Source organism: Castor canadensis, chromosome 7 (assembly GCF_047511655.1).
Source record: "Castor canadensis chromosome 7, mCasCan1.hap1v2, whole genome shotgun sequence".
NCBI lineage: Eukaryota > Metazoa > Chordata > Mammalia > Rodentia > Castoridae > Castor > Castor canadensis.
In genome coordinates this window covers 66,363,875-66,377,241 of record NC_133392.1, presented here as the reverse complement: position 1 = coordinate 66,377,241, position 13,367 = coordinate 66,363,875, and the positions used below count along the sequence as shown (strand labels likewise).

The 13,367-nt window shown below is 40.4% G+C and overlaps 1 protein-coding gene across 36 annotated transcripts in view; it reads left to right on the top strand.

The window, feature by feature from the left end:
• The window catches only part of Kcnma1 (potassium calcium-activated channel subfamily M alpha 1), a 718,079-nt gene that overhangs the window by 674,177 nt on the left and 30,535 nt on the right, over positions 1–13,367 (top strand). For 19 of the 36 annotated variants that reach the window (XM_074079264.1, XM_074079232.1, XM_074079231.1 and 16 more), the window contains 3 exons: positions 1,781–1,894; positions 2,634–2,714; positions 6,966–7,096. In XM_074079264.1, coding sequence (XP_073935365.1) covers positions 1,781–1,894; positions 2,634–2,714; positions 6,966–7,096 — 326 coding nt within the window. The remainder of the gene's footprint in view (positions 1–1,780; positions 1,895–2,633; positions 2,715–6,965; positions 7,097–13,367) is intronic. The other 17 variants (XM_074079235.1, XM_074079234.1, XM_074079237.1 and 14 more) reach the window with 1 other exon arrangement.

Genomic DNA, 13,367 nt, shown 5'->3' with positions numbered 1-13,367 from the left:
AGCTGTCACTTGCAGTTTTTCATGCCTTTGAATGAAACTTCTGATGAAAACAGTTTAGTTTTCCCCTTCACTATTCTAGGGGAAGGAAACATCTAGCATTTAAAATGCATGTTTATGGTTATGTGGTTGGCTTGAAAACACACACATTCCAAAGTTGAGGAAGATAGATGGACACTGTAATGTCATTCACATTAACTTACCTTGTTCAGAATGTATTAACATAAAGAAAAAAGTTAAGTGCAATCAGGAAAGGTATACTAAGTAAAACTTTTTTCCTTCCTGAAACTATGGCACTTGATATGAAATTTATACATAGGAGAGCAGAAAATGACAAAGCCCTTTCATGTTTTTCTGGCATTTTTTTTTGCATTATGTGCCTCCCAAACAACAAGCAATTATTAAGCCCCTGCCATTTCTTTCCCAATTCACCCATACCCAAAATGCCAGATTCAACCCAATCTTGTCACATTACTGGGGAGTAAATCAGAAATCTGGTCACAAAATCTATTCGGAGTTTCTTCCCTAGAAACTTAGCAAGTGACTTTATACCTATAAATTCCTAATTCATTGATAAACCCATGTAGCAATCCACCAAGGGCAAAGAAGAGAAACCAACGTGAATGTGAACACCTGCCTCTCCTCTGGGGAGAGGAGGGTAAATTTAGCCTTGCAACAAACATGGAGCTGACGGCTCCACTTGCCATATGCCTTGGTTGGAAAAATTAATTTCCACCCAATGAATGTATGAGGCAGATACATTTTTCATGTTTATGTGTCTCTGTGTTTATCCTTAAAGACGCCATCACTGGGTATGGCTGGGAAAGTTTCTCACTCTCACTAAAATCATCAATCTGTATAAAATCTCACATAAAAGAAATCCCAACAAATGTGGTTCTAGGGTGGTTACATCAGGAATTCAAAGACAATTCTAATACTCAATTCGGCCAGTATCATTCAGTTATTTTTGTACTCTACTGACTGGTGTTCATCTTCATAGCAAGATGGCAGCCACTCGTCTGAAACAAAAAACAATATCCATTAGGTCAAAGAGAATCTCTTCCTAAGTGTTGCTTTCAGATTTTCCACCTCATCCCATCAGCCAGAACTGTGTCAAGCCCCAGGCATAAGTCACTCTTAGGCAGGAGGATAAGCAATCAATTGGTTTAAGATAACAGTCAGGATGGGTTAGGTTTTGCTATGGTAATGACAACAACAAACAAATATCAGTGGTTCAAGGCAACATGGCTTTCTTTTTCACTCAGATAAAATGTTTTGTGGGTCTGGGAAACTCTCCAAGGCTGCTGTCCAGCCTTCATCTCCAAAATTACCTGTGTCCTGACAATTGTCATGCTTTGGGAAGAGAAAGACAGCAAGTCAAATACTTGTTTCAGAAATGATTTACATTGTTCTGCTTAGTTTTCAAGGACCAGAACATTTCATGTGTCACATGGTTCTATCTGACTCCAAGGGGACACAGAGGTAAATCTTATCTTCCTATGTGCCAGGGAAGGGGAGGGAACCAAAATTTTTATGCAGAATAAATAATTGGTGTAGTGTAGATTTTTAGGAAATCATTATAGTGATTTAAAATTATTTACAGTGGTTTTCTACCTTGTTCTTCTAAAAAAATAACTCAAAGTTTCTCCTGAGAATGCCAATTGTTGACCTCTAAATAATGTAGAAGCTACATTTTTGGGGTTGAATATATATACCACATTCACATTATTTCCAAATTTTCTACTTCTCTGATTTTCTCCTTCCTTTTTTTCCTTCCCACTAGGATTCACACCTCCTGGAATGGACAGATCCTCTCCAGATAACAGCCCCGTGCATGGGATGTTACGCCAGCCATCCATCACAACTGGGGTTAACATCCCCATCATCACTGAACTAGGTAGGGGTCATTGTTAACTCTGAGGTGATTTCTTTTGTCCTCTCTTTCAGACCATGCAGGATATGAGGAAGTTGGCCCGTTTCTTAGCCCTTTCAGCTTCATCTGCTACAGTGGGGTTTGTTTGGGGGGAGATTGAAGAGAGGTATGGCAGAAACATGGCAGATTATCTGAAGAAAAACTGTTCTATCTTTCCTCTGAGATGAATAGACAGTTTCCTTCATTCTGGCCACTGTTTTCAAAGGAGCATGAGACAAAGCTTTGAAATCAGGGCATATATTTGGGAAGGGGGAAGAAAGGAGGAAATGCTTATTCCATGGTTACTTTCTGAAGCATTCTGTCTGGATAACTCCAACAATTGAACCCTCCGCTGTTATACAAAACCTCAGGTCTAAGCCAGACCTAGGTAGAGCACTGGGCTGATGTATTTCAACTCTACATTTAATATATCCTAGTTGAACTTCTCAGCCAAAAGGATTTTCAACAAATAGCCACTCTGGTGCAAAAAACAATGGAATTTTGGCCAATGGAATTCAACTTCTACCCTACTTATGGCACTTCCAGCTAACGTGTATAAATTTGCAAAACAGCTGAGTGGCTCTTCCCCCAAGACAAGTACAAACTGCTTATAGGCTTGGGTCCCTTTCCTTTAGAATGTTTCCTTTGTTGTTCCCTCACTCTCTTTTTTTCTGTACTTTCCTCCACTCCCTTTCCCTAACCCTTAAATGCCCTATCCAATTAGCTAAACCAGGCAAGTTGCCTTTGGTATCAGTCAATCAGGAAAAAAACAGTGGAACACACATTCTAATGATAACTGAACTGGGTAAGAAGCACTGTTTTCCTTGACATCAGTATCTCCTTTTGTTCTGTTCTTGGTGTTTCCAACTATCATTGGCTTGTTTTTTTATTTCACTGGGCTGTAACAGAAAGCACTACCCCATGGCACTGCTTTGAATGTGTTTTATTTGTGGCTCTGGTTGGAATCGACTGTCTTGTTCCGGCCTTTCTTAATGATTTTTTTTTCCCACACAGCATCAGTAAACCTTTGATCACACCCATCTGACCTGGCAGTTGTTTCCAAAGCATCTTTGCTTCTAATTCATTTTCTGTGGCCTGAGCCTTCTTTTTCCACGTGTGTCTCGCTCTCCCACCTTCTCCCTGCATTCCTCTTCCAACACACTGTCAGTTTGACTGACACGTCTTCACAGCTCTCAGAGGAAGTCAAAGGAGAAATATAAAAATTTTAAGATAAGAAACCTAAGATGGTGCTTTCCCTCCAGCTGTTTATTTGCCTTTATTCTGACTTTATTTGCCTTTTTTTTCCTAGTAAGGCCCTTTCTCAGAAGCTCTGGTTCTGAAGCCATAAAAGCAGCTGGTTCCTAGGGGACCCTTTCTTACTAAAGCCAGAGGTCAAGAAGGGTGCCGATGAGGTTAGCAGCCCTGCACTCTGACTCCTCCACCCCTCTGGCCCAGAGCCCTCTCTAGGAGGTTCATAGTAGATTTGTCTGGAAGATAAAGGCCTCTAGTCATAACTGCATCCATCAGACTCTTCTACAGTTCCCTATGACTTAGTTAATAACTCCATGAAGGACACCCCTCAGCAGCAGGCCTCAGAACTGCAGAATGATCTAAATATAGACTGCTTAAAGGGCTCTGGGCAGAGAAGTAGATGGAGAGGTGGGGAGCACCTGCCTTCAAATAACTCATAAATGAAATGAGCACTCCATTTTCTTGGCCCCAAAATATATTTCAAAATAGAAAGAGCAGGCTTTTAACACAGTAATCTTACTTGTGATGTGTCTAGAAGCTAAGAAATAAATTGTCCACCATTCAGCACTGCATTATTGTAGACGTAACTATTTATCAGGACAAATTCACTCAGGTCAAGAGTATCACACAGTATATTTTCTGTTTCCAACCATAGAAGAGGTATCTTTTTCATGTTTAGTGTAGCTGGCTAAAAGCCTAGGTTTCTAGATTGCTTGACTCAGAACTATAGAGCAATAAGAGACCCAGGGAGCTTATAGAGCCTAGACTTGTGGTTGGAAAATTCATCCAAACAGCTCCATCTTAGAAACATACGGCAGTATTTTAAAAGCATAGGTGCCAGGAGTTTCTTTCTCTATTTGGATTTCATGTGCCATGAACTGACTAGGATACCTTGACTTGTGATTAGTGGAAAAAGAAAAAAGAAAAAAAAAAAAACCTACATGCCCAGATGTGAGGCAACAATTTGGTTATTTGATAACATAATTAACTCTCCTGAAGCTCTTCCTCACTGAATTTCCTATTGGCTTTCAAAGAGGCTTCCATGTGATCACACTACCCTTTCCTTCTTCTGTAAGCCCCGTTTCTGTGGTAGCCACACCACTGTCCTCTGACCTCTTCTCCTCCTATATCACCCACACAAATATTTACCATTTAACTACATGTTCTGAGATTTGTGCTGCATTACACTGGGCTAGGAAATTGCCCTTTAAAAAACATGGGAGTAACCAAGGAAGAAGTTTTATAACTGCAAGATGTTGTAGTCTTCATCCACCTGGAATCTCAATCAGTGGTAGTAGCATGGCAAAGCTTCCTAAAAGATCCATAAGAAAAAACCTTTTTTGAAGTTGTTTAACCCACTGTTTCCCAATTGTATTTGGCCACATGTATTTTAGGGTGATGTTTTTGTCATTTCTTAATGTCTACTTAATTACTATTCTGGGAAATCAACTTTGGGTGGTGCTGGCAATTCTCCAGAGACTGGGCATCCCAGAACAATGTTCAAGACCTTCACTGAACCCTGTGTAGTGCTTCAGAGTTCTTTCCCAATGACTATATCCCTAGATGACTGAAAATCTGCAGTCTTCTGTCCTACTTTGAGCTACTTCACCTCCCATATGGTACTTTCCCTTTCCCCATCCCATTGAAAAGAGGTAACATATGCTACCCCTTTCAGGGTACTGATGTACATGCCAGCAGCAGCTATTATGAGTAACTAAAACCACACTCTTCTGCATGTAGGCTCTAGCTTACATTTTCTGATATCCAAAGCAGAAACACTAAACTTTGACCCAATTTTTTGACTGTTAGAAGACAAAATTACAACAAATATAGTTTTGAAGTCTGAATTGACTTTACTTGAAATTCTAGAATGGGGCAGTAGCCCAAGCCAAAATGGTTCAGAATGCTTGGCCTACCATGTGTATATACTGATAGCCAGAGAAAAAGCAGTGACATAGAGAAAAAGGGAAGTGAGGTACAGAGATAGCCTGATTGGTTATAGGTTGTATCTGGACGTAGTTAGAGCTGCTTATGGGCTGCTTATGATTGGCTGAGACTCAGCTACTTGTTACAAGAGTAGGTTACAGTCTGTTCACATGTAAAGTTAGGTTTCAGCTCATTATATCCAGAGACACTTTTAAGCCAAACTTAAATATGAATGGAGGCAGCCAGAATTAATTCAGTTTTATAGGAAGAAGGTGAGGAAAAGCTAGCATTTGAAGGATCCATAAGCAGACTATTAATGTTTCTGAGAGAGGCAGAGGGAAGCTTGGCATTTTCACAATTTAAAGGATTGATAGACGTTTGAAATCAGAAGGACAATCATGATTATACCCTCTGTTTATCTAGCGCATGGCATGAGCCAGGTGCTGGGTCAGGCTCACAAGACATGGTCTCATCCAGCCTTTTGACAACCTCATAATTTCCCATTTTACAGAGAGAACAACTAAGTTATATGGTCATGAAATGCTTTACCCCAGAAAGTTGGGTAAACTGGACAAAGGTCCAGCTGTCAGAACCTGAATTTTGGACTTTTACCCACTAGCCAGCAGTCCACATGCTGCTGCTGAAGCAATGGGGGTCCAAATGTGACCAACTTTGGAAAAACAGAGCAAAGATTTCCCCCCACTTAGGGAAAAAAGATGGTGTCATTTAAAAATAATTGCATGCCTAACTTTATGCTATTGTTATTTATTCTGCTTCATGCAATGAACAAGCAAAACTTTCATTTTTAAAGAAAAGTTATCAGGAAAGTTACTTTAAAAATTAAAACAATAACTCTGGGAAAGAGAATTAGCTGCTGATACATAAAAGAAGGAATCAGAGGAAGGAAATCTTGTCTGTTCTCTTCCTAAAAGCACCATAATTATTCCAGAAATCATGAGTGCCCCTCTCCCCGCCTCCCCACACTTCCTCCTATTACGTGCTCTGCAAAAGTGATAATTTCTGAAGCCAAGATGAGAATGGAAATTAATTTGTCATTTAATTTTTAATGAGTTAAAGACATCTGAGTGACACAACTAATCAGTCTGCACTGTGTGCAGGAGGAGTCCTTGAGGGATCCTCAGATGGAAATGAAATACAGCATCCAGTTCTATATCTGCTGAAGAAGCACAGAAAAGACTGAGCTGGTTAGAAGGGGAAAGGGAGAACGTAGGTGAAGCCTTACAATTCAGAATGCAGAGACAATCCTTGTTAGGAAGCAGCAGGAGGCAGCCAGGATCCAGCTGCCTGGGGGTTCCTGAGTATTCAACAGTACCTGTTGGGTGTACACCTGAATTCTGGGGCTGGTGACACCAGGCACGACCCAGGCCAATCCCCAGGGCAGGCTGTGGCTCATGCCTGAGGGCAAATTTCTCGCTATTTGCCTTTGTTGTGCTCCTAGTCCATTGCTCTTTCTTCTGAATAAGTTGCTTTCTTTTCTCTGTGTCTTACCATCCTAGCATGGCTACTCACCATTGAAATAGATCCATCTCTTAAAGGACTTGGCTACCAAAAAACACTCCAGGTGTTTTTCGGTCATAATTCTAAAACTATACCAAAGGACTGGCCAGCACTGTCTACTAGCACTCTACCAGCTTGCCATAGAACAAGTCAGCTTGACCTCATTACTCTGGAGGTCTTAAAAATTTAAGCAGTCCCATAGGAGCACTGCCCCCAACCAAAAGTTCCATCAGTGGCTTCCCCATGCTTTTGTTTCCTTGGCAGTGACTTCAGTGTATCTAAACCAGTCACCTGGTCAATCTCTGGTTTTGTCGCCTGTGCATTGTCTTAGGTGCTAATTCTTATTTTATGCTTTTTCTAGTGAATGATACTAATGTTCAGTTTTTGGACCAAGATGATGACGATGACCCTGACACAGAACTGTACCTCACACAGCCCTTTGCATGTGGGACAGCATTTGCTGTCAGCGTCCTAGACTCGCTCATGAGTGCGGTGAGTTGTCCAGCTACTTCCTCCCTACTCGGTGGGTAGAGGATGTACCCAAGGACCATCTCCAATATAGGAGGCGATGATTTGCAGAAAACAAAACTTAATGAGGTTTCAATCTAGGATGGAATACCAACATTAGTCAAATAATCACACAAGTAAACAAGTGGTTATAAATTCCTCAAAGTGCAAGGAAGACTATGAACTGGTCTTGGGGATTAGAAAGATTCCTCAAGGAAATACATATATATGAAATATTAAGATCTGAGCCATAAAAGGGAGATTTTTGTGAGCGAAAGTATTCCTCAAAGGAGAAGGGAAATAAACAGAAAGATCTGGCTGGGGAGGGGAGCAGAGGGAGGGGACAACAGGCTCTCTCAAAAAAGGCAAAGACTGGCCACAGTGAGAACAAACAGGGAAGAGGAACTGAGGTTAGAACTGTAGGATCTAGAAATCCATTTTCATAGTTTTGGTGTTTTTCTCCAGCGCAATAGGAGTCACTGAAAGGTTTAAAGTTGGAGAATGACGTAATGAGGCCATGGGTTTAGGGAATCATTTTGGTTGTTGTGTAGCGAATGCTTGAAAGGGCAAGAAGGCAGCAACAAGTCTAAGTGGCTGTTGTTGCTTGAACTGTGGGAGAGCTGGTAAAGATAGAAGAGGAAGGGTAGATTTGAATAATATTTGTTGATAAAATTGAGACTATCTGGGAATAGATTGAACATGAACAGAAAGTAGACAGGACAGTGTGTCAAGGGGGACTTCTTAGTCCCTGTCATTGAAGGAGCAGTCCCTGAGTAAGGAACAAGCACACAGCAAGGCCTGGCCAATTTTCTGGTACAGAGAAGGGACAGAGTGATAGCAAAGAAAAGGGGGCAGGCTGGCTGAGAGATCAAAAACAGCTCTCTTTCTGTTTTAAATAGCTTGATGTGTATCAAATGATCAAGGCATTTGTTTTCTCATTTTTGCAACCTAAAACAAACAACAATTAAAGGAATGGATTCTAGCTTAATGGAGCCATCTTTCACTGCAAAAGGCAAAAGCAGACATTTAGAATGGGTCATAGCCTGAGTATTGTGAAGCGTTCCCAATCAGTATCTTTATTTACTATACAGAAAATCCTCTATATTTTGGAGTTCTCAAATTCACAATTTGTGAAAATGCATACACAGGCTGGATTAAGAACTGACCTTTTGGAGAATCTATGAAACAGAGTTTTATTGAACACATTAAAACTATAAACATAACTCAGAGATTTTTTTACACACATACATTTCTTAAACTGCTTAAGAAGGTTATTCTCTTGAATGTGTTAAACAACTGATAGGCTAATTATGCATTATTCTCATCTATTCATTAAAGTTAATCCCAAAAGGACCTCTATCTGAGGAAAGAAAAAACATACTGCTCTTTAAGACTAATTTAAGTTATTCTATATTCCTGAATGTGGTCCAACGGCAAACATATCTTAGTTAAAAATCAGAATTATAGATTTAAAAATAATTATGAAATGACATTAAGGTTGACTGGGCTTCATGCCATGCTCTTGTTTTCCAAGCCAACAAGGAGAAAACAATGGGCCCTAGGGAGGGGCACTTCTGGTTTTCTGGGGCTCAGGATCCAGCCTGATGTCACTGAGACTGACGTTTCTACCTGCTAGTGATGTTGGGCTTGGTTTGGACAAAGTCCTTGTGCAGGCTGGAAGGAACAATAGAAGCTACACAATGCATTCAATAGAGCACCAGAGTCTCTGTAATAGGCCTTATTGTCTCCAAATCAGGCTTTAATTCATCTCTTTAGAAATGTGAGCTTAATTCTGGTACTGATTAGAGAGATTTCAGAAGAGTCTTCTCAAAAAGAGATGACTAAGTGGTTTGTAGTGATCTTTCTTCTTTCAGAACAAAATACTGTTAGAATTTTTAAAAATCCAAATTTACAAAATGGGGTATGTTTGTACATATCAGACATTCAATGTATTCCAAGTAGGACCAGCTACATAATTGGCAAAGCTAGTTTTTCATAAATGATTAAGCATTTCAAAATGATGACAACAGAATATTAAACCAAACTGGGGCGCCTTCTGAGCATGGACCCTGTGCAACTGCACTGGCTGAACACCCATGAAGTCAACCCTCGTTCCAAGAAATACCATTGGTTTAAGCAGCATTGAACTTGTACACAACCAAAGGGGCATATCTGGATTTGAGTTGCATAGCTATCTCTCTATAGCATCACTAGGGAGTTAATTCCTAGAAACTCAGATGAAAAATCAAAGTGAATTGGTTTGAAATAACAGTTTTAAAAAGCCATCTCCAATCTCCTTTGAAATGCAAATTAAAATGTTTGGGAGAGGGTGGCTTGGGTATGTATGGATGTAATAATTTGAGAGCAGCAATTCTTTTGCATTCCAGCCTGGGAAGAGGAATTTCAGGAATCTAGTAGCTGTTGTATATTTCATCAGCATCATTTATTGAGATGAACTGTGTGAAGTATTTTAGTTACATGGTCTGATCTTTTGGACAGTAATGTGAATAAACCAGGCTTAAATTTTGAAGCAAGACATATTAACTGGCCCACTGATAATGACTTTTCAAATCATCAATCAAAATTCTTATAAATTATTCCACACCTTGTTTTCATTATCTAGGATAAACAAAATCCAGGTTGAGGTCTTGAATTGGGCCTAGTTCAACAGGATCTAGATCCTTTGGTAAGGTATTACCTGTGACTTCTTTGCAGTGTATCCCAACCCTAACTTATGAAAAAGTAGATCAGTCAAATACCAAGGCAGTAACTAGAAATAATTAAAAGGCTTGGCAGGAATTAATATAAATTGAGAAAGTGAGACTCCTCCAAACAGCAGGAGCCAGAGGCAAGCTTCCATCTCAGGCATTCCCTCACAAGCACCTTTGCAACAGCTGCACAGATCTCTTCAGATGTCTGTGCTCTCCTTTTTCTTGCACTCCTCCCTAAATTGCCATTTAATCATGCGTCTAAACATTCCCTGATTATTGTCCTTCATAACTCAACTCCTGCTGCTTGCTACTCCGTTTGTTAAAAGAATAACGTTTTGATTCATCACAGTCATTCCTGGAACATATAGGTATGTCACAGATGTGGCCTTGTTGCTTTGTCCTACAAACCAATGGCAGAAACTCAGGATGAGAGGGAATAATTGTTCTTATGAGTATATGCCTCTGAGAGGAAGAACACAACTTGGAAATGCATTTTTCAGAATGATCTCAATTTGCCGCTCCGTCTACCTTCCCTTCCCTCTTTTTTCAGTCTCTTTGTCTGTCTCTGTCTCTCTCTTTCTCACATGTACACACACACACACACACAGAGGTGTGTGTGTGGCATATGAGTATTCAGATATTTTTTGCCCTTAAAGACCACTTCCTCCTATACTCAATCCTAATTTAAATTCCACCGGGACACCCTGGAAAGAGAAGATCAGACATGACCTCAAAAGACAAAATACTTGGATGCAGAACCCTGCACTATGTTTATAACTATGCGACCTGAAGCTCGCTATGCTTCAGTTTTCTCATCTTTATAATGGGGATAACAATGGTGTCTATCCCGTGGGCTGTCCAGATGAGTCAGTGGTTAAGGTTGTAAAGTGATTAGTGCAATATTTAGAACACACAGGCTCTATTGGGCACTTAGTGAATGTCAGGCATTGTTCCCCATGCTGGCAATGCAACATAAAGAAGGACACAGACCCTTCCCTCCTGTTTTAACTTCCCTTCTAGTGGGTAAAGCAAGAGATAGTAACTATGTAAGGAATAAGTGAATAATGTCACGTAAGGAAAATAGATTTGAAGAACATGAAATAGTTAGAACAGTGTGACACTGGGTCATGAGTTAGGCTTTGTTCTGTCTTTTCCATTATCTGGGACTCAGTTGGGTCCAAGTATTAACTTTACAACCCCTTATGACTTTAGGGCAATCAGGTAAGCACAAAGTATATAAAAGTATCTCAGTGAGAAGATAGATGGAAGTACAAAGATGCAGGTTTGTTATTTACATGGATGTGCATATATATATGCATGCATATCCTTTCTGTTCCCCCCACACATACACACACATACGTGCACATACACACACTCACTTTGAGTGATAAGACTTGGGAGTGATGCATGTAAATGATTAAGGAATCTGATGAAGAAATATTTCTATGTTCTCATCTCTAATGTCACAGATTTGACCTCTGTCAGAAGAAACTGAATTTATGTTAGTAAGACTAGGGGATGTGGCCATCTGGACAGTAAGTCTGCATGCCTTACTATCTTCATTGTACTTTCCTCAAGGGCCAAATCCTGGATGGGTGTTATGGAGAACACTGAGTTCTCTGCTATCCCAAGCTAACCCAGGACTATGTGATTTCAGAGACATAAGTGAATTACTGCTCCATGGTACATTCCTTTTCTTCTGCTCACAGGGAGACAGACAGACCATGGGTTGAGCCAAGGCAGATGAGCTGGCAACAGTGTTGTATCCCAGCGGCAAACAGTGGAATATTTTTCTGGACCCAAAAACATACCCCTGTTGTCACATCAGGCTAGGCAGACCCAGGATAAGAAAAAAAAATCCAATAGTTCTCATCCCTCACGAAAGAAAAATACTAAAAATAAAAAATCCACACCACGAAAAGTAGCAAATATAAAAAATGGCAGCTATGACATGGAAAATGACAATTTTAGAGCAATTATAAACGAAAGGCAGAGTGCCATTAAAGTTAAGGCAATGTTATTAAAAGATGTGTTAATTTTCAGTTAAATTTTCTATAAAAGACCAATTAGTTTAAAAGGCTTGACAGCATTAACTGTGAAACATAAGCTCCAGTAATTATACTTTAAAAAAAATATAAAGAGGAAGATGCTCAAGTGTGGTGGAAATACACATGCAGAAGGATGGCATAGGGCAGGCTAGATGGCGCTGTGGGCTCAAGTTTCCCTGTGGCATTTCCTTGGTCCTTGTCCAGGCCTTCCTGGTTTCCAGTGTTTCCTTATAGAACCTGAGAATGGCCCAACTTTAGAGATCAAGGGGGCCACATATGATCTGAACCAGCTTTCCGTGTTAGAGATGAGAGCACAGAGGCACACGAGAGGGCATTTTCTAAACTGGTTGCATTGCTAGTTGATTGGTCTTTTCTTAGCAACCATTCATTGAGCACTAGTTGTGTATAAGATGCTACACAAATTCTTCCACTTAACACTAATCTGTAAGCTATTGTTATGGGATTTTTTTTTATCCTTGTTATAGGGAAGAAGAATCTGAAGCACAGAAAAGTTAAGCAGCTTTTCCATTGTCATAGCTTTTGAGTGGCAAAGGAGAGGTTAAACACCATGCCAGATGGATTCTGAAATCTGTGTTCATAACCAAGGTACCATATTGGCCTATTCCAAGAAAGCCTTTCCTGGTCAGGTGTGTAACCCTGACCTCAGTGGTAGGAAGAGGGACTCCTATATTCCTTAGGCTGCATGGGTGTTCCTGATTGTAGGCACTGCATAGGATTCTAACTCAGGTCCCTTTTGCTTCCCACCATCTATATGATACAGGAATATTCTTCCATTGGGAAGAATCTCTGAAGACTAATCTTGGAGGTTCTAGGCCAGACTCCCTCATAAGGCTTTTAGCACATCTGTCATGGGATGGTCCACATCTGACATGGGAAAGTCCAGAGGTACCAAAACCGAGGAGACAAAGGAGCACACCTACGCATTACAGTCCTCCCTCTAGAATTTGGTATTTGCTCCAATCTAGCAAAGAATTATGCATTCAGACTCAGCTGAGTTCTAAAGAGGTTTGTGCTGGCTGGCACACCTTCCACAGAGATAGTCTCTGACAATTAGCACGTGAAGTCCTAACACCTCATTGGCCCATGATACTGAAACAGCCACCTCCTATGTAGAAACCCCTGGAGCGTTACTTAACCACAGATTGCTGAATGCCTTGTAGTGTCCTCCCCACCCCTGGTTACATTAAAACATTTGTGTCCTGCATGTGACCAACTCAATACTCTTTTTCAGAAAGGCATTGTCTTTCCACCAAATTATTCAGATCACACAGAGACCTTGATACATATCAGAAAACAACCACGTCAATGCTCAAAGAATTCTGCATCTGAAAGTTAGGGCATCAAAGCAGAAGCAAGAGGATTTTTCCAACAGAAATACATCATTATTCCCTAAAATCAAAGATTGTGTTGCCCATAGCCCTGCTCCTTGATGCCCACATGAAAAAAACAATGAGAGCCATCTGGCAGATAATTGGG